This window comes from Stegodyphus dumicola, chromosome 1, assembly GCF_044657685.1.
Source record: "Stegodyphus dumicola isolate Sdum_Otavi_A_Nest chromosome 1, ASM4465768v1".
Classification (NCBI taxonomy): domain Eukaryota; kingdom Metazoa; phylum Arthropoda; class Arachnida; order Araneae; family Eresidae; genus Stegodyphus; species Stegodyphus dumicola.
Window position 1 is genome coordinate 39,423,930 of NC_140768.1, and position 22,411 is coordinate 39,446,340.

At 33.1% G+C, this 22,411-nt stretch overlaps 1 protein-coding gene across 1 annotated transcript in view; it reads left to right on the plus strand.

Moving 5' to 3' along the window:
- Positions 1-5,679: 5,679 nt before the first annotated feature.
- The window catches only part of LOC118183416 (CDK5 and ABL1 enzyme substrate 2-like), a 77,048-nt gene continuing 60,316 nt past the window's right edge, over positions 5,680-22,411 (plus strand). Inside the window, exon 1 of the mRNA XM_035352936.2 lies at positions 5,680-6,034. Coding sequence (XP_035208827.2) covers positions 5,733-6,034 — 302 coding nt within the window. The 5' untranslated portion in view covers positions 5,680-5,732. The remainder of the gene's footprint in view (positions 6,035-22,411) is intronic.

A 22,411-nucleotide genomic window follows, 5' to 3' on the forward strand; every position in this document is an offset into this window, starting at 1 on the left:
TTTTCCGTAAAGTGCTGCCATTGCTCGCTTTGAAATCGTTGAGTTTGTTAATCAAAAATTCATTAAAGTGTTACAAAATATGAAATCAATAATAAAACAAATTTCAACTTCAAAATTTGGGCTTTCAGATACCCATATTCGGTGGAAGATTTCGTTATTCAAAATTTTGATGGCTCTAGCTACCATTGTTTAATCACAATACGAGAAAAATACATATATTTATGAAGATTCATCATTATTTAATTTCATTAAATGTAAAACAGGTCTATAATATTTGGTGGCAACAATTTGTGTATTTATAGTGAACATTTAAGTGAACCGACATTTATAGTGAATCAACGCAAAATGCCAAAACGAAATTAGTAGTCCTTCACTGCAAATTGCCCCTTTGGACTAAAAATTCAGGATTCAAACATTTATCATAAAATCAAGTAAATTTTTATCTATAAAGTTTAATTAATTTTCAGACTACCTAATTTAATATTATATCAAAAATAATTAAACTATTTTAAATAAAATACAGTTTAATTGTTTAAAATAAACTTTGTTGTTTTATTTTCTCTTCGAAACTCTTTTCTATGATTCTCTATGAATGAAATGAAAATAAAAGAAACTGATCTTGAAGACGGAACTGAACACCCTGGCGGCCTGAACACCAAACAGGCCTGAACACCCTGGCGCCGGCCCATACTAATAAATACCGAGTGATTTTTAAGGGTATTAGCTATGACTGGAATCTAGCTGGTATTCTCATAAAAATATCTATTTCCCTTGCATAAGTATTAGAATAATAAATAGATATTAAAAATATCTATTTATTATTCTAATACTTATGCAAGATACTTAAGCAAGTTAGTTATTTGTAGATTTATCTTGAAGCTTTTACTGGTAGGATTTATTCTGTTAAGAATACTTTGCAAATGATGACAGAGGAAACAAATTTAATAATCTTTAATTTTAGCATACAAATTTTGTGCTTCATGTTTTACTGTTTTATTGAAAATGCCATTGGTCATTATTTCATAAAATGACGGGTAATTCTCTCACTGCTGTTAGCTTCGAATTCACATGCCTACCAGATCTGATAGCTGCTTCAGCGTTGAATTGAATACTAATTTTGGATTCCAAGAACTGCTCAATTAGTTAAGCAACTACTTGAGCAACTAACTAGCTGATCAAAATAGCAGTTTTAGGACGAAATGAAAAATGAAAATCTGGTTAATGATATGAATGGAAAGTTTTTAAACTGGAAACATCAGAGAGAATAAAATGACAGTATTGTGAAATTCGGAAAAGGAATAAAACCCAAGCCAGGAAGGAATTTTTAATGAATTCGTAGATTCAACAATGGTTTTAAGTTTAGAGATCAGAATCTGAAGAATCTTTGCTGGTAGAAAGTGTGAGTTTTCTGTTACAAACCTTGCAACTCCATCAGTGCATGCACGTTTTTTAAGCACTTTCGGAATAATAATAATAATAATATTTTAATGAGTAAATTTCAATTTTGCAATGCCATTTCCAATATGAGATTAAGATTAGAATGGAATTTTTGATTCATTCATTCGTAATTAAGTTAACTTCAATAGCGTTAACAATATTGACACCTAGACGGTTTTGCTGCCTGACAGTTCGATTTTTGGAATAGTCTGCCAACGGCTCGTTTGATAGAGTGATTGACCAGTTTTTCAGACTTCTATCAGAAATTTAATACCTTATAACATAAATTAACTATTAAGTTTTATACTACTGTGTATAATATTCATATATAAATATCTTCATAATTTTAATATTAGTCACTCGTTATATTTAGATAGTTACTCATCATACGTCAAGAATTACAGTAAAATCCCGCCAGTCGCTTTATAAGGTATTTCTCCCACTTCCCTAGCGTGCCTTCGTGCTGTAACGGTAACACGCTGGGCCGGTATTCCAGAGGTTTGTGGTTCGATTCCCGGCGAAGGCGGTTGCATATTTTACATCTTTTCTGCTTCCAATTAACCTGATGACTCTACAAGTGGCGCCCGAACTAAAAAAGGGTTGTGGATGATGATTCTCCGCTCCCAGGATTTGGCGACTAGGTCCCCTAAAACCCTAGTCGCCCTTTAAAAAGGGGAGTATATAAGGTATTTCTTCCACTTCCCTAGCGAGCCTTCGTGGTGTAATGGTTCTGCAGACTGGGCCTGTATTCCAGAGGTCTGTGCTTCGATTCCCGGCGAAGACGGCTGCATATTTTTCATCTTTTCTGCTTCCAATTAACCTGATGACTCTACAGTTTAACTAGAGAGTACAAAGGGGTGGTACGCCCTTGGCGGCACATTGTTTTGCGGGGAGGAGAGGGCAGAATTTCAGTGAAATATTATTTTATACGGTTTTATCATGTGGATCATGGATTATTCACCATGCGTCAGGGACTGCAGTATAAACCTCACCGGTGAAATGACGATGAGTATAAACCTCATCGTCTAGGTGTGACTTAACAAGAGAAAGCAGAGTTTGGGGGTTTGGTTTATTTTATTACGGCAATGTACACAAGGGCTATCTGCCTAAGGGAAGGGATAGCTTCGTAGAGAACTTTCTAAGGGTAACTGGCTCATATATACGTTACACATGCAGAAAAACACGAAAACGCCCGTATGCCAGGATTCGAACCCCGGTCCGAACTACCACTGTTCAACGACTTCCCTGGTAGGCCTTGAGAGCTGAAAAGTGGTAGGCCTTGAGAGCTGAAGAGTGGTATGCCCTAATCGGTACATTTGGGAGGGTGTGAAGTTTTACAGTGAAATGTTGATCTATAGGACTTAGTCAGTTGGATCACCGAAACAAGTAAAGAACAACGAGATTCTACATTACATTATCGAATTAAAATTGAGAGAAAACATAGCTTTTACTCTAGATAAACACAGTATTCAAAGAAATCAGCACGTGACTTTAAAGCTATTTACTTTATTTATACCTTCTTCAGTCGAAATTTTTGAATGAAAAATGCAAATATTAACTAAATTATGACAACAATGACATTAAGAGAGAAATATTTCAGATTTTATTTCCATTATTATTAAAAGAAAGCGAAACAGGGTCCTGAAAAAGCTGTCCTTTTGAAGTTTTGCAGTTTATTTTTTGAATACTTTCTCAAGAACAAGTTCTAAATATTACAATATTATTGCAAACTTTTCTCGCAGTTGTTGTATGCTCTGCTAACTGTGAGAAGAATTTGCCTACTGTCTGCATAACAACTTGCAATCAATTCCAGTTGTTGCATAACAAGAACAATATGTTGTTATGTTGCATAACATAATCGAAATATAAATGCATCTTAACGGGCATGGTGGGGAAAACAGGATTGACTCACATTCGTGTCTATTTTTAGCCCAAAGGGGCGTTAGCTCAGAACGGCTATTAGCCTCGAAACGGCGTTTTGCGTAGAATCACTTAAAAGCATTGAATCACTTTTCAGATTGTTGCCACCAAATATTATCGCCCTGTATTATATTTAAGGAAATTAAATAATGAAGAATCTGCAGAAATACATGTATATTTTTCGCATTATGAAAAAAATAGAGGTACCTACAGCCATGAAATTTTGAATAACGTTGTCCTACACGCGAACATGGCCACTTGGAAGCTCGAATTTGGAATTGCGAATTTGATTTATTATCTTTTTTATATTTTGTAAAACTTTGATGAAATTTGATTAACAAACTCAACGATTTCAAAACGAGCAGTGGCAACATGGTACAGAATAAAACGCTTTTATCTCCCGTACTCCAGACTAGAACTAAGAAGAGAAGATATATGGTCACTTTACTTAACCTGTTCCGCCAAACTAAGTTAATGGCACTACAGGGTTAGGAAGTCATTTTAGTCATTGCTAGCAATCTGACGGTTAGGCCGCTTTTCTACATTTTACATTAATCTGTAGTTTCTTGGATGTAATTATTTTCATTCACTTGGTTCATTATCTCTAAGATGCCCTTGTTGCAGTAATAGTCCGTGAACAGTCTCTTCGCAGGATATGTGATGTAGTCGGAAGGAAAGAACTGCTGTCGAAGGTGCTCTGTCAGAGGGCAGGAGATCAGGTAATGAAGTGCGTACGCGTCTTCCCCGCGAAACCCGCAAGAACAGTTGACGTCCCGTCTGAGGAATCGTCTGTAATACCCTGGGAATTTCCTGTGGTTGGTACAGGCTTGGAGGAAGAGTCGGTTGCATTTGAGCCTCTTGAGAGAAGGTATTGGGAAGATGTTGTAAGTAAATCTTCCTGTCTCTTCTTCCTGCCATCGCGATGACCATGTGTCTTGAAATGTTGTCTTGAGGAGCCTTTTTGCAACTTCTGAGGAAAGCGGAACTTCCTTTGCTGCTTCTTTGAGTGCTGAGGATTCGGCATGGAAGACTGAAGCATGGTTGCTTAGACGGAATTGTGCTTGATAAATTTCTTCATTGTTCGAAAAGACCGTGAACGGGGCCCCTACTCGTCCTGAAATTTTTGAACCGTCAGAGAAAATCTCTCTTTGTTGTCCTGAGGGTGCCGATTTGCACCAGGGAAGGATGGGTAGATCTCCTGGGTGTAAGTCAGGGGGATCTTGGAGGCTTTCTATGCTGACATAGGATAGATGTAAATCTTCTTTAGTGTGAAGGTCTTCTTTGTAGTGTAGAAGTCGATAGATTGATCTTTCTAATTCTGCTTTTAGGTAAGAAGAGAAGATGTAGTTCATACACCTTTTCTCCCTGAAGCAGGAAGTGAGGTGTGATGACGTAGCCATGTCGACATGGCTACGTCATGCAAAGACGCAATTCGCAGCAAAGAAATAAAAGTTTTAAATTTGGAAAAAAAAAAAAAAGTCTTAAAAACATTGTGCAAGAAAAAATAGCCTTAATTTAGAAGAGAAGATGTTATTATTGTAAGCATTTACAACGTTAAAAAAGTTAATAATATCTATTTATTAATTTTAAAGCAATAGATTAAATACGCTACATTTTCTGTCCCTGTGCACTTATTGTTAAATCACGAAGGAAAAAAACTAGGGCATTCATTATCTTTTCTTCATCTGCATACTAAGGAGAGAATTCTATTACTCTTTCTAAGATAACTATAATAACAGCTTTTTAAAGCCTCACGTTTATACACATGCATCACATTTAAGTAAATACAAGATCGTTGTCTTAGGTTTGACAACACAACTTTACTCACAGTATCTAAAGAGAATTACGTAATCTTTCAAAAGAGGAGCAAAGAAGTAGGATCTTTTTTATGCGAAATTACTTTCGCCAAGAGGGAAAAAACTTGAGAATAAATAATGACAATCATTCTTTTGCACGATTTGTGACATTTGAAATTGAATAAATGAATAATTTAGGTAATTAATTTTTTCATAGTTTAAAAGGTATAATATGAATTTTATCATTTGCTATTTATATCAAAATCATTAATTTTTTATTTTTGTTCTATACCTTTGAATGAACATTAGACTAGTAATTTAATTGCTTTCGCATAACAGTGAAAATTGGTGCATATCATATTGTTGCCAACAGCCAACAAAAATTAGTAAATATTTCTTCGAAATGATAATCATTACCAGCATTGTTTAGGAAAATGGATGGAACTCTTATAATCACTCATAGATGGCGCCACAGGTTCTTGTTAGATGGATTGAAACGTTTTCTCAACTTTTCTCACTTTACATTTCGATTTAACTGTGTGTGATGTGTCTTCTTATGATCTGGGAATTGCATGTGGTATGAGCACTGTCAGTAAAAGGCAAAAATCGCGTCGCCGGTTAGCAGCCTATAGCTTTTTATCAAATATTTCATTGGATGGCACTCATAGAGACACTAAAATAGGAATATATAATTTAAGTTTACAAACTGATTTCGTGAAATGTAACGTTGCAGTGAAAACAGTGAATTCTGTCAGTTCATCTACTAAGAAGAATGTTTTACAGCCTGAGTCTCACAATGAACGCATTAGTAGACTTGCTGTTAGCGAAGAAAAGCTTCAAACATACAGCGGTCAGCACACCGGAAGCAGCCCAAGGGAAAGGTAAGTCTTTGACAACACGAGCATTCCGTTTGTTTTGTTTATTTTAGAAGAGATCGAAACAAAGTTTGTTTACAGGCCGGGAGTAAAAGATCGTCTTGTAAGCATTTGCATTAATAAAACCGCAATTTAAGCATCTTTGGTTTGTTTTTAATCAAAAAATAACTTTTATTATTAATTCTTAAGTCATTTCAATTGAACTCATTTCTTTTTCATCGCTTTGTGCTCTTTTTTTTCCGCCAGAACTGACTTTTTCATTAATTTTTTCCATGTATTTGAAGAAGTAAATGTTAAATTTATGAAATTCTCTATTAAAGGTACGTGCAATCTATTACTATCGGTAATTTCGTATATTGTTTGCTTAAAATTTGAAGCGTATAGTTTCATAAAAATGTTAATTTATAGATGTTGGAAGCTATTTTTTAAAACTTCTATCATGAAAAAATAAATAAGTAAAGACATTTTGATAATCCTAGCATTTGTTTTCCGTGAGAGAGAGCCTGACACGTGCAGTTTCATTAATTAGATTAGTTAACATTTTACTGTCATAGCATGGGCTTAAAATAATATCCTTATATATATAGTAAACTGTGATTGTTATTATGCAACTTTGTTTCCTAATTGAATGCAAATATTATCACATATCTAGTATTACTATTAAACTTTATGTTTAATTTTGGTATAATGCATCATATTGTATGTATCAGAAAATGCTTTTATACTGTCTTCAGATCAAAGTCAGTTTTGAAATTCTATATATATGCATGTAACTTTGAATAATTTTAATTATTCTGAGCTAACTTATGTTATAATTATGAAAGAGATTTAATTTTATGTCAGTAATAAAATTTTACACAAATGTAAATAAAACATGGCCATATTTTGGCATGAAGTATGCCCATATATTTTAATGATAAAAATGAATGATACCTTGTTAAATTTGCTATTTTAGAAGTCTGTATGAGTTGCCATAAGTTTGTAAAAGTGTTGTATTTTGAATAATGCTATTTTTAATTATGAAAATGTGTTTTAAATCAAGCGTCACTGGCTTAAAAAATCAAGCTGTTGATAATTAAATTTGAAAGACTAATTATTTGTCAATTAACTTGTGAAGAAGAAATATTGGTAACATAATCTGAAAATACAAGTATGGAATAATCTCATGGAAAAGTTCAAGTAGTGTACATTATATATGCAAGATACTAATAGCTATTAATTTGTAAATTTAGGTTTTCGTAAGCATTTTTAGAAATATAAAATAAAATACATTTTCAGATTAAATTTTAAAAATATAACATTTCAATTATGAATTGCCATCTTATCCAAAATCATTCATTTATATCTTTTGATATTTCAACAAAAAAATTTTTCTTTTGTTTATGATTTAAGGAAAAATATAAAATGCTTGAATTTCACGTATTACTTAAATCTTATAACTTAAAATCATGCCAGTGTGTAGATCATATTTAAAAATGTGATTTTTGTAAACTGTAACTTCAAAAGTAATTGGTGGTAGCATTGATTCCGCTAATAATAAAATTGCAGATGCTTTCTTCAAACAAAATATACTTCACATCCATAACAATTTGTTCTTAAATATTTTGCTGCAATTTTGTGAGTTTTATAAAAATCCAATATATTTCTAAATATTGAGTGAATTACAAAAACTTATAATTGACAAAATGTATGGTTTTGCAGTAGAGCGTTTTAAACCTGTGTAGCATGGAATTTGTGACATTTATTATTATTATTATTATTTAAAACTTAAATGTTAGTTCACAGATCTGGAATCCATGTATGATGCAACATTTGCTATAAAATAATTTTCTCATTTTCAAAATTAATATTATTAGCAACATTTTATATTATTAAGACACAATAACACGCCGAATAAATACTGATTCAGAAGTCAAACAACAAAAATCAGTGTTATTTTTGTTGTTGCGTTTTTGTTAATTTTGTGAATTAACGCTGATTTTTGTTGTTTGACTTCTGAATCAACATTTTATATTATTATGTTCAAGAATATAATAATCAATTGTAGCATGTTTATCTGTTATTCATTAATACTGATAAAAAAATAAACTTGGAAGAAATTTCAAGAATATTTTTATTTTTGTGTAACATTGTTTTTCAAAAATATATTTTACTTTTTTATTTTTAAATTTCTTCCAGTAAAATTATTTAATTATTTTTATTTTTAATAGTGCATGTTTTTATTAACTCATCACTTGCATTTTTTTGTCATATATGTTGGTATTTCATATAGAACATTGCCATCTCTAAAGAAATTTCTAATCATTTCAGGCAATTTTAATTTTTAGTTGACTGTTTTGATGTAATAGTATATTGAATTTAGTGGTATGCTGAAAATCTTAAAATAGTCTGAAAGTTTTAAATTTTATTTTTAAGTCAAATGCAGAACATCTCAGCTCTGAGGAACTACAAGTGCTGTTCCATTTCAAAATGCAAGTGGTACATTTCACTGATAAATGTTATTTGTACACTCATGAAACTTTAGGAACATTTTTTTTGTTTTTGTTTTTGTTTAAGGTTTAGATCAGGAGTGGGATTTCACAGTTCAGGAGAGGGGAATATTGTGAGCTTTTTATTCACTTCTTAAATATTTATTTTTAGTTTATGAATATAAAGAACTACTCTTTTTTGAAGTTTTGGCATTTATCTATATTTTCTATCCTTTTTCTAGTTTAATTTAAAAAACACTTAAAAAATAAACTAAATTTAAATAAACATATATTTATTTCTATTATGGATTCTGGTGCTGTTCAGTCAAAATTGGGATGGAGCTGAGGGATATTGCCTATTTAAATGTTTTACTTAAAATAATCCAATCACACTTTTCCTCCCAATTTTTTATTTTTATTTATTTATTTTTGAACTGTTGCTAGAAGGGATAGGTTCAAACTTCTCTGTGATTTTGCAGTGCCATGTAAAATAATATATATATATATATAATAATGCATTTTCCAAAGAAAGTAAATTATTGCTTTATGTTCCTTTGGTTTTTGAATTGATTCAATTCAAATTTTTGTTACTTGTCATCACTAAATGTGTGATAAAATCCTTTTATGTTGCACTTAAAATACATGTAGCTTTTTTCCCTCCCATGTTTTCCTAATTATATGCATAGAGTATTATTAATAATATGAATTGAATGATATAATAAATTAAATATATATATATATGTAGCTTATTTTGTTAAATATCATGTTAATTTTTATTTTACTCTTAATTGCAATAAAATATAGAGATGCTGAGGTTTAAAATAGGAAAGGTTATAATGCGTGATTTTAATGCTGTGATGACTTCGTGGTTTAATAAGGCACCATTTAGCAAGACGAAACAAACATTTATTAAATATATAATTCAAAGCATAATATAATAGTTACTCAGAGCAGTACGTCGCTCCTACCGCATAGTACAATCTACTACCTTCCTCTTCCGAGGCTAACATGCAACTCCTAATAAATACATTAACCCTTCTCGAAGAAGAGCTACCTGCGCCAAGCATGCTCTGTTGATCGCCAAACAGTCACCAGATATCACACCCCCGTCGTAAGATTGTTGTTGATATTATTTACACAAATCAATCAGCAATCTGGAAACTAAAATCTAGCAACTGTTTGCGATCAACGTGAAAAAGAAAAAAAAACTACATATACTTTTATACATTCTATCCTAATTTTCAAATCTCAATTACTATAGACATACCTCAATTTACTACATAAACATAGATAACACATTTTTATATATAAACATAGATAAATCATTTTTAACTTCACTTGTTCCGAACCTTATTATTATTGTAACAATTTATCAATTCTTAATTCAAAGAAACCAAGTTGATATTTTCTTTTATAAACATGTTAAAATATACCCTAGTATTATTCCAATGATGACAGTAAAATTATTAAACCAAGTTGATATTTTCTTTTATAAACATGTTAAAATATACCCTAGTATTATTCCAATGATGACAGTAAAATTATTAAGTTTCTTATATATATATAAAATTATATTCTTAACATTCCTTTTAATTAATGATGCTGCAGCATAATTTAAATCCTTGGGAGACAAATATCTAAATTTACCACTTACCTTGAATATTTGTTATCCAATAATTTCTCTATCTATTTCAAATTACATAAACATCTTATTTGCACAAAATTGTAAAATGATTATGAAAAGCAAAGAAACTATCTAATTATTAACTATACAAAATGTTCGTGAAGATGAACAGTAAATTAATGTTCAAAGTTCACAAGTGGGAAGTCTGGATAATGCATCCGCGTTTGACAGTTTTTTTCCAGGGCAATGTTCTATTTCGAGATTATATTTCTGCAAAGCTATGGCCCATCGTTGTAATTTGGACGATTGCGGAGCATTTCTCACTATAAAGGCTAGAGGATTATGATGAGTCACAATTTTCACCGATGAACCGAATATCCAAGGTTCAAACTTCTTCAATGCCCATACTATAGCATAAGCTTCTCGCTCTATAGTCGGCCAGCTCTGTTGAGGTTTCGATAATTTCTTGCTCGCGTAGCAGATGGGAAATTGCTTCTCTCCCCTTTGCTGTGACAAACATGCACCTATTCCGATTTGGGATGCATCAGAATGAATGACAAACGGATCCTGCAGTGTTGGGGTGATCAGCTCCGATGACATCGCTAATCGTTCCTTCAGTTGTTGAAATGTTGACTCATGAATTTCTTTCCATTCAAGTATTTCCGGTTGTTTATTTTTCGTGAGTTCTGTGAGTGGGTAGGCGATCTCTGCATACCCTGGGATATAATCGCGATAATAATTACATAGTCCTAACAGACTTTTAAGATCTCTTTTCGTTTTCGACGTTTCCAGCTTCTTGATTGCCTCTATTTTCTCGGGATCTGGTTGATGTTTCCTGATCCAATGATGTGTCCTAAATATTTAATTTGAGGTTTTGCAAACGAACATTTCTTCGAATTGATAGTAAATCCAAGTGATTCTAATTTGGTAAAAACTTTATCCAGATGTTGGAGATGAGTGTCGAAATCCGTGGAAAATATAGCTATGTCATCAATATAGGCTCTTGAAAATTGTTGAAATTCTTTCAGCGCGTTATTCATTACTCTCTGAAAAGTTGCTGCTGCGTTCCTTAATCCAAAGGGTAGCACTTTAAACTGATATTGACCTCGATGAGTTTTGAACGATGTGTACTCTTTACTTTGTTCCTCCATGGGAATTGCCCAATATCCTTTCAGCAAATCTAAAGTTGTTATGACGTTGGCTCTTCCTATACTGTACATTAAATCAATGGCATTTTGCATAGGAAAGTCATCTGGCTTCGTCACTGCATTCAAAGCTCGATAATCTAAGCACAATCTGATATCTCCATTTTTTTTTGCTTACACAAACTACTGGATGAGCTATTTCTGCATTACTTTCTTCTATTAGTCCCGATTTCAATAATTCTTCTACTTCTTCATCGACCTTGGGTTTCAATGCTTCAGGAATCCTATAAATGTAAGGTTTCTTCCTCTCCATATTGGGTATTAATCTAATTTTATGAGCTTCAACTTTAGCTATTTTCAGCTTTCCGGTAAATAGTGCTCGGTGTTTGTTGATAAGAGCTATCAATTTTCTTCTCTGCTGCGGATTCAAATTTTCTAAATTCAGATTTGCATCTATTTTAAAATCTTCCAGGGGGGTCAAGAGATCTTTTCCTGGTAAAGTTATAATTTCTCCAAATTCTTCTTCATTTTCAAATATCACTCCAACTGCATTGACACTAGCTTGGAATTTTCTAATTTTATTTGCATGAACATGTTTGATCTTTCCATCAGGTAGTTTTACTTTATAGGAATGAGGTGGGCAATGATTCACGATTTCTCCTGGACCAGTCCATCGTGCATAGAGTTTGTTATTTGAATCTGGTATGAGTAAATAAACTTGTTCTCCGATTTTGAAATTTTTTGGTATTGATCTCCGATTAAAGTACTCAGCATATTTTTGTTGTTTATCACTTGCAATTAAATTGGCTTGTTCGGCTGCTTGTTCTAACCTTATTTTTAAAAGTTGTAAGTAATCCACTGCCGATTCACTTAGATTAGGTGGTATAGGTATTTCTCCTGACCATGAAGACTTCAGTACTGCTAAAGGACCTCTTGGTTGTCTTCCATACATCAGCTGAAATGGTGAGACACCCGTGGTGCAGTTTGGTGCTTCTCTGTATGCAAAGAGCAGGTATGGGATGTGCTTATCCCAATTCGAAGGATCAGTCCTGATGACATGATGTAACATTTGCTTGAAGGACTTGTTCCATCTTTCTACTAATCCATTTGAAGCACTGTAAGCAGGTGTAGAGAACCTAGTCTTTTCTGGAATTCTTTAGTTAATTTTGAAACGAAGTTACTTCCGTTGTCACTAGCTATTGTATTAGGGATTCCTGTTCTCATGAAAATCTCCAAAAGCGCGTCGCAAGTGGCTTTTGCTGTCAAGCTTCTCAGTGGAATGGCTTCTGGCCATCGGGAATGTTGATCTACCAGACATAACACATATTTATGTTTCCTAGCAGAGGAAGGTTCAATAGGTCCAATAATGTCGATGTTAACTGTTTCGAAAGGTAATCCTGGCCTTCTGACTGGTGTGATGGGAATCTTGTCAGATCGCTTTTCTGGACTTTTCAACTGACAATCTTTGCACGTTTTACAAAAGGTTTCAACATCTTGTGCTAATCCAGGCCAATAAAATGAATATCGTATTCGCTCCTTTGTTTTTCTTATCCCAAGATGTGCACCGAAAATGGAACTGTGTGCTAATTCCAACACTTGTGCTCTTCTACTAAGTGGAAGCACTAACTGAAAAACATTCTGTCCTAATATTTTTTCTTGGTGATGTAAAAGATGATCAATAAATAAATAATTTCCTTTTTTTTCTATTGCTAGCTTCCATGCTTCTCTCAGTGAGGGACAGTTAACTTGCTCTTCGCGTAGGCGTTCAGCAGACGATAAGTCTGTGTTTACATAAACACTCGCCTTCTTCCCTTCCTCCTCTTCGTTTTTCTCCTCCATAAGCATTAGCGGGGGAGAATCGACGCTATCGTTTGACTGTGCATTGGCGAATAAAGTTTGTAAGTTTTCGCTTCGGTAATTATTTCTTTCTGCGTTTGGTTCTTCTGCCGCAGGATTAATCAACAGTTCGTATATTTCTGAAGTTATTAGGCAAGGCACATTTAGCTTATCAGTCACTGCAATTAATGTATCCACAAAATTAAATATATTGCTTCCATGATCTTTATGGTAAATAGGTACACGGCAAACTTTTGCTTCAATTGGTTGTCCGAAAGCAGGTGTTAGCAATATTTTACCTCCTTCTCTCTCCTCTAAATTTGGAATGAGCGATGAATGTACGATCGTTATCTGCGTTCCAGAGTCTACGATAGCTTCGATTTTCTCAGAGTTAATAAAAATATCTACTTTTTGCAGTGGTTGAACGATGCGTTCTGCGAATTCAGATCGTAGATGGGATGAGTCTACTTTAGCTACGATGGCTTCTTCTTTTGATGTTCTGTTTGAATTTTTTTGAGTTTTGGAATCATCCTTTCCCTTCTTATTTACTGCAGTTTCGTTCTTTCTTATTTTGTCTGGACAATCTCTCGCGATGTGTTGATAATTTCCACAAATATAACATTATTTTCTTCTCGCGTGAAATCTTTCGTGTTTTGGATATTCTTTTCTCATGGGTGGTGGAATATATTTGTCGTGTGCACATGTTGTATCCAGGAATCTCGGTGAATTCCATTTCGAACTTCGTCGAAAGATTTTCCTTTGGCCGTGAAATAAATATCACATTCTGTAGCTAATTCTTGAGGCTTCAGCCATTTATTTCCTTGGCGTATTGCGACGTGTGCAGCTGTTTCTTCATCTAATGCTTGGAATAATTTATCGGAAATAATTAACTCCTTGAGTGTTTCGAAATCCTTTACTTCTCTTGACTTGCAGTAGTCCCATGTAGCTGTTAGTCTTGAAGCGAACTGGATATGCGTTTCGCCGGAATAACGTTTAGTTTTTCTGAAGTTTTCTAAACAGGTTTGAGGAGTAGGTTGATATTCCTTCAGAACAAGAGTTTTCACTTTTTCGTAATTTTGCAGATCTTCCTCCTTTATATAAACAAGAACATTTGAAGCTTTTTCTCCAATTAATTTCAATAATATTTCTGATTTGTATTTTTCAGGAACCTTCTTGTGCTTAAATGCTCTTTCGATAGAATCGAAAAATATATTCCATTCTTCTGCTCTCTTCGGTACTGGTATAGTCAGTGTTTCTACTCCTTTGATCAGCTTGTCCAGGGAAATTTCGGTTTCTCGTTCTGTGTTTTGTATTAAAGGTGTTGGACTTCTACTTCCTTCATTTTGAGTTGCTCGATTCTTCGCTAGTTCTATTTCGTGTTCTCTTTCTGTTCTTATTCTTTCTTCTTCCATTTGCATTCTTTCCATTTCTTCTTTTCTTTTTCTATTCTCCACTGTAGTAATCAGAATTTCTTTCACGAAATCAGCATCTTCGATGTATTCCTTGCTATTCTGGAGTTTGTGTTTCAGTTCTACCAGCTTCAAATCTGGGGATGCTTCTTCGCCAATTTCCAATAGAACTGTTACTAAATCCTCTTTCTTTGCGTTTTTGAACATTTTCTTCTATTTTCCTTTAGAATCAAGCCTTTCAAACTCTCGATTAAATAATTCTCACGTTTTTACTCTCTTTTGCAAATGAACACTTCTTTCGTTAGTTAGGCTTAACTTTACGCCTCTTCCGTTTTCAACGCTCTAAGCTTCTAACCTCTCTGGTTTTCTCGTAAGAGAGCGTGTTGTGATGACTTCGTGGTTTAATAAGGCACCATTTAGCAAGACGAAACAAACATTTATTAAATATATAATTCAAAGCATAATATAATAGTTACTCAGAGCAGTACGTCGCTCCTACCGCATAGTACAATCTACTACCTTCCTCTTCCGAGGCTAACATGCAACTCCTAATAAATACATTAACCCTTCTCGAAGAAGAGCTACCTGCGCCAAGCATGCTCTGTTGATCGCCAAACAGTCGCCAGATATCACAAATGCACTGTGATTTATGAATCTAAGAAAAGTATGTGATATTAAAAACTCTGAACAAAAGTAAGCAGTCATAAAATAAGAAAACTTAAATGATATATTAGCTAATTATTTTAATGTATATTGCTTTGAAGTAGATACTTAGTAAGAATATTGGTAGTGTCCAACATTTTGAACCTAGTTAGTTTCATGTAAATTTTTTGAATAAGTTTTTTTATTCAGGCAAATAACTTAAGGGCTGTCAGCTTAAGCTCCATCCCAATTCCGGCAAAGGGGGTAGAGAAATGGAATTCAAGTGTCGTATTTCTCTTTCCCTCCATTCTGTAAATATACAGCAGCCATAAACTCTGAGGTCATGTAAAATTTGGAAGTGAGGGGTGAGATTTTTAGATTGAACGATGATAAATATTTACAATTACTTTATGTAGAGAGTGTCAAATAATTACAATTTAATTAATGTCAAAGTGTATTCATTCATAAGTAAAAGATTTAAATTATTGTGTTGGCAATGCTGTCTTATTCTGCCTAAAACATTTAGATTAAAAAAATTGAAAATTTAAATTTCAGTTTAAATGAAATAGGACTGCTCGGTGGCGAAGGGGCTAGTGTGTCATGTAGCAGTACCACAGGTCTGGGGTTTAATTCCTGGGCTAACATCAGAGGACCTGCGACAAGCTGACCACTTGCCCAGGCTGTTGCATTCCCGGGTCCGAGGTCAAGAAAGCAGATTTTGGGGCACTGCAGGCTGTGGCCCACTAGGGCTGTTGCGCCACTGAGTTTAGTTTTTAACTGAAATAGAGTCGATAACGAGGCAGTTTGTATCAAAAGGTAGTTTTACCAGTATGAAATTATTCATGAAAATTCTATTTATTTATTTTAGTATACTGACACCATAACTGGCAAATCTTCCAGTTTCTTATCACATCTTTTGATCTTCCAGTTTTTAATTTTAAGCTTTTACTAAGGAAAATATTTTCGACAAATTAATGAAATTCATGGAATTGATAAAACTTAAATCACACACATTCTATTCCTTAACCTCATTGATTTTCAATATAAATGTTGCTTACTAAATTTTATTTTATTTGAAATATTTTAATCTACTGTAGGCATTTGTGGAATTTTTTATAGATGTTCAAGCAGTGTTCAATCAGTTAATATTTTTATTTAATTTTGTTTTACATGAATATATGGTACATGACTAAGTTTATCCACACATTGCTATGTATACTAATTATTAATTTTCTTTTTTATTGCATTTGAAAGAACTGAATTAATAAAAGCTTTCTTTCTCTCTCCAGGATTTTCCCAGTATACATGTGTAAGAAACTCACAAAATGAAATTAGAAAAAAGAATGTAAAATTTAAAATATCTAAATAAATTTTAAAATTTTTTCATTAAAATAATTTTTAACCTAAATCACGCATTATAGAGTGAATTTACGTCAAATTTGAGTTCTTTTGAAATGGCGTTACCGAAATATCGAAAACTCCCGGTTTTTCATATTTCAGTGTTGGCACTGTGGAATGAATGATCAGCAGTTTCGGTATTTGTTGGTTATTCGGTATCTGCGGATGACATCGCGCCAAAAACACCACCTATGATTCTGATTCTTGCAAACTGTTCTATGTAGATTCTACTGTGAGTTTTTTTTTCACCCTCCCTATCAAAGGAGGATGGGGATGGTTTTCTCCCCCCTCCCCTTCAATTCCGAGACAGGTGTCCATATGCAAGTAGTGTAGCAAAATGGGGGAATAAGCGGGACCGTAGTACAAGTGTCATCAGTTAACTTATTTATCAGAGTTCATATGGAAACAGACAAATCGCAGATAATTATAATCTGTTCGATGTTCTTTTGAATGCGTCTGTCAAGCAAGGTCCTGAAGGAAGGGGGAAGTAGATTTCATCTTCAGAAAGTGCTAATAGATGATTTTTTGCTGTGTAGCGATGGGTACGTCTAACCAACAAGCACTGCCGTTTTCAACAATAAATAAATAATTTCAACAATAAAGATATCTCTTAAAGAGTTAAAAAGTAAGTTTTTCTTTTTCTTTTTTTTTTTTTTTTTTTAGTTGTTCTGCTGTTTAGGTCCAGAATTATTCAATTTTAATTCACAAAATTTTACAGTTTTGCAATCGTCTTCGCTCAGTGTCTGTAACAGAAAAGACATAGCAAATCAATTCTCTTAAAATTATAGCATAATATAGGGCCGTAGGAATTTCTCATACTTCCCTGATGCATCCCATCAAGAAGGTAACTTCTAAACATCCTGATACCAGTGAGTGTTATTATCCGTCTCTCCTCAAAGGAAGTTTTAGATTGCCCTGTAAGACTGACATATGAAAGTTAAGAAACATTGGGTTGATCTTTACAATATGGTAACTGGTAGTTTGGCGACATTTTGGAGGCGATAAAGGTTACTACCTGGCACTTTGGTGATAATGTGAGCAGTACTCAGTTCCGATTACGCATTATTTTGTGTGAGGGAAATGAGAGATCATGGGATATGTCATGTGATATTAATGGACGAATTACGGTTCTTTAATCGGAAAAGGGGGGGAAAGCGGGAAAAAATCTGGAAATTTTGTATTTGGCTTTATTCTGTGTTGTGTGAAACAGTGTTCGTGAATTTTTGGATCCCATGGCCGTAACTAAAGTGAATTCGAAATGGGTATTTATGTATGTATTAATTTAATGTATGTGCTCATTTATATTTTAAGTAGTGTTTTTGAATTTAATTATATTTTAATTAAATGATAGTTATTTTGTGAATTTTATGTTTGTAGGAATTTGGTATACGTTTTAGTTGAAGTAAACGTGCATGGAAATAATTTAAATATCTGACATTAAGTATTTGTAATGGTTGCGGTATGAATTCGTTGGTGACGTGTATAATGTAATAGATGATTTAGAGCTAAAAGATTTTGGATATTTTATTGGAAGCACTTCCGCAGAGAACCCGGTAAATGTAAACATCGCCAACATTGGCGATAATAGTTCAAACCTTGGTAACCCATCAGATTTATCCTATTCGCTTGTTCGAAGTTTGCAACCATTCTCTTGCGTTTATATTGTTGAATTAACACTGTCGTTGTTCGCATTTGCAGATTTATATTATTCTTCTCTTATTTATTATTATTTTTTCTGAATTTTTAACAATGAATACATAGAAATATTTTCGTAGATAGATGCCGGTTCTCGGTTCGGGATGAAAGGAGAGGTGAATGCTAATTTGTAACACGGCTGTTCACGTTGTATTCTTAATTATTAACAGCTCTAAGAACCATGAGGTTTCCAAAGTCTAAAATAATTTGATTTCGTAGACCGAAAAAATGTGCATGTGCATTTTAAATAATTAAGTAATGCTTTTATTTTTATTATTGGTTATTGTCATCTAAAGTTATGAGAATAAATCAATTTTTATGGAGTAAAATTTTAACAACATAATATATTGTTAATGCTTTTCTAACAATAACCTTTCAGAGGATGGCAGGTGTGACATAAATAGATGATTAAATTGAAATAAAAAATATTGATTATCTAAGATGTCAGAATAGTTCGATGCATCACCATGGTCATCAAAATTAGCAAACCACTGCTGGTGAAAGAATATATTGTTTTCTGTGTTAACTGGAATTTATGACAAATTGTTTTCGTATATCACGCTTAACCGGTTAATTTCAGTATATTAATACTAATTTATATTTTTAAATAAATTTTTATTTCCGTTATAAACCCTTATATATTGTCTTATGCTTAATATATTCTTTTCTGTGCTAACTTGAATTTAATACACATTTATTTTCGTATATCACGTTTAACCGGTTAGTTTTACATCTACATGCTTATTATCTGTGAATTTTTACTACCATATGCTTAATATATTGTTTTGTCTGCTAATTTGAATTTACATGCACTAAAAATCACGTTTACAAAATGTCATGTTTACGGATCGGCTCATCGTCAATGAACGGCGAGCTTGGCGAGTAAAAATGCAACGGCGCCAACGGGTTCTTTCCCGACGCGCCAACGGGTTCTCTGCGGATGAAAACCCATCTTATTTATGTTATATGTGGAAATGTTCATTACTTTTTCGCGATCAGGTAATTTCATATATGTTCTTTTTACCGGGTTTAAAGATTGAGAAAATTGTCATGTATTTTCGTGAAATTTTTCTAATTTATGAGAAAAAAGCAGTGTACATGGATATAGTGAAGAGTGTGCGCAATGCCATTTTTGTGCAATTCTGGGATGTTTTTTTAAGTAAAAATAAGTCGGCGTGTACATGGTTTAGTGATATTTTAATTAAATGATAGTTATTTTGTGAATTTTATGTTTGTAGGAATTTGGTACACGTTTAAGTTGAAGTAAACGTGCATGGAAATAATTTAAATATTTGATACTAAGTATTTGTAATGCTTGCGGTATGAATTCGTTGGTGACGTGTAGAATGTAATAGATGATTTAGAGGTAAAAGTTTTTGGATATTTTATTTATTTTATATGTGGAAATGTTCATATTTGGAAAGGGTAAATACTTTTTCGCGATCAGGTAATTTCATATATGTTCTTTTTACCGGGTTTAAAGATTGAGAAAATTGTCATGTATTTTCGTGAAATTTTTCTAATTTATGAAAAAAAAGCAGTGTACATGGATATAGTGAAGAGTGTACGCAATGCCATTTTTGTGCAATTCTGGGATTTTTTTTAAGTAAAAATAAGTCGACGTGTACACGGTTTAGTGATATTTTAATTAAATGATAGTTATTTTGTGAATTTTATGTTTGTAGGAATTTGGTACACGTTTAAGTTGAAGTAAACGTGCATGGAAATAATTTAAATATTTGATACTAAGTATTTGTAATGCTTGCGGTATGAATTCGTTGGTGACGTGTATAATGTAATAGATGATTTAGAGGTAAAAGTTTTTGGATATTTTATTTATTTTATATGTGGAAATGTTCATATTTGGAAAGGGTAAATACTTTTTCGCAATCAGGTAATTTCATATATGTTCTTTTTACCGGGTTTAAAGATTGAGAAAATTGTCATGTATTTTCGTGAAATTTTTCTAATTTATGAGAAAAAAGCAGTGTACATGGATATAGTGAAGAGTATGCGCAATGCCATTTTTGTGCAATTCTGGGATGTTTTTTTAAGTAAAAATAAGTCGGCGTGTACATGGTTTATGTGTATGTGTTATTTTGAAAAACGCGTAAGGAGTATGGTATTGTGCACTTTTTCCCAATTTTGCAGTGAATATTTGTCATGATTAAGCAGTTTTGTTAGATAAAATTTCTAGCATAAGTGTAATTCGGCTAGTAGATTGTTGGAAGAAGTGTTCAGTAGATAAAAAGAAAAGAAACATGTCTTTACTTCGTGAAGACAAAATGGCGGCGGGAAAAAAAAATAGAGGGTTGCTGTAGGAGAGTTGGTCGCCAAATTTTCGCCAAAAAAACGCCAAGTTACCATAATGTAAAGATCAACCAAACATTGAGGCCTGTTGAGAAAAACACGCGATATAGTGAACCAGACTGCTAAAGCATTTAAGGAATTTAAGATAATGCTAATTCATATTTGGAAAAGTTTGACCCTTGGCATCATAAAAGAGGCAGATTCTGCCAATGATGAAGTAACAGAGTCGGCATATTAAAATCGTTTCTGATATTAAGAGCTTTCAGAATGCTAGTGAAAGTTATGCTTAGTGAGATCGTTACTTGAACATCTTGATAGCACGCAACAACGTTTCTGAGTTTCTTCAAAACAAAAATTCTTTCAATCTAGAAATAAGTGGTCTTGACACATAAAATACGTACAATTTTAATGATGAACTAATGAACTACTAATTACTAATGAACAATTTTAAAAGAATGATTATTAGATATATGTCTTCAGAATAATGAGCTTATCATCGTTACTTCTGCATTCTTTGCCGAAAAAAAAATACATTCCAGAGAATCAGGATTCTAGAACACCACCCAGTGACTGGCAGTATTAATTCTTGACATAGCACAAGCAGTCCATGCGAAGCCGTCAGATTGCCCTGCACTTCAACTAGAAGAGACCGGTTGTTTCAAGAAATACCTACCTAAACTGTCACATCTGGCGTGACTACCATCTGCCACTCAACAACGAATGTGGGTATGGAATGCTGGCTACTCCTAATCTTCATCCGTATCCAGCAACCAACAGCATTGAATGAAGCAGGATCATCTTTATAGTGACAACTGACTCAAACTGGGCCCAGTTCAGAGGCAGTCTCCTTATTGGATGATGAGAGCTTATTTCAGCTTCTAAGAGTCGTTCATGTAATACTTAGAGATACATTTAACGAATGTCTAATACTTTTGAATGCAGGATAGCGATACTATTGATGCTGTCGTTGCTGTTCTGTTGATTGTATAATCTTTTCTATCATTTTTCTGTATCTGGGACATCCTGAGCCACCTTTATCAGCTTATGTGCTTTCTGTAATATACTGCAGTCAAACTTCGAGCAACTACGATATTACTCTGATCTAGATGACAGTTAATACGCCTATTAGATGACTCCACCTTCTTCTAAGCCTATAATGCAACATCTGTCTAAATCAAGTAATGGTTCGTATCGCTGACAAGTATGTCTCAAAGACATTTTTAGACGCCATTTTGTAATAAGCTAGAAAATAAAACTGACATTCCTTGTAAGCGAGAACATCAGTTCATTTAATGGATACACTGTGCTTTTTTCAAGTCAGTCGTATAGCATATTGCTTACACTGGAATTCTTATCATTTGGATAACTTTTGAGTCTTAGCATGACAGATTTCGCGGTTGCTCAATTTTTACGCGATGGCATATGTAGTTTTGGAAAGAGAATTTATTTGCTATGGTATTTGAAGGGCTTGTATACACTTCTTGTATTTCTAGATGTTTAGTAGATTTTCTGAACTTAAAAGGAAAAATAGATATGCAACGTAGAATACTTCACATTACATTCTAGCAACTAAAGAAAAGTTTATAGTTGAAAATTTTAAATTATTTTAAAAAACGTAAAATATAAAACAATTTTTAAATGATTCTGTTGTAGTTTTGTCACTGGTGTCAAAAACGTCTTTAGTGATTATAGCAAAGTTGCGAATTGTCATGAAAATTGTCAGATAAGTATATTATAAATTAAATGTATTTTTATTTTTAGCAGCTAAATAAATTATCAAAAAGTGTAAAATAAAAATTTAAATTATTAAGTATTAAATTTATTGCTTTTAATCGTTTATTTTGTTAATCAATGAC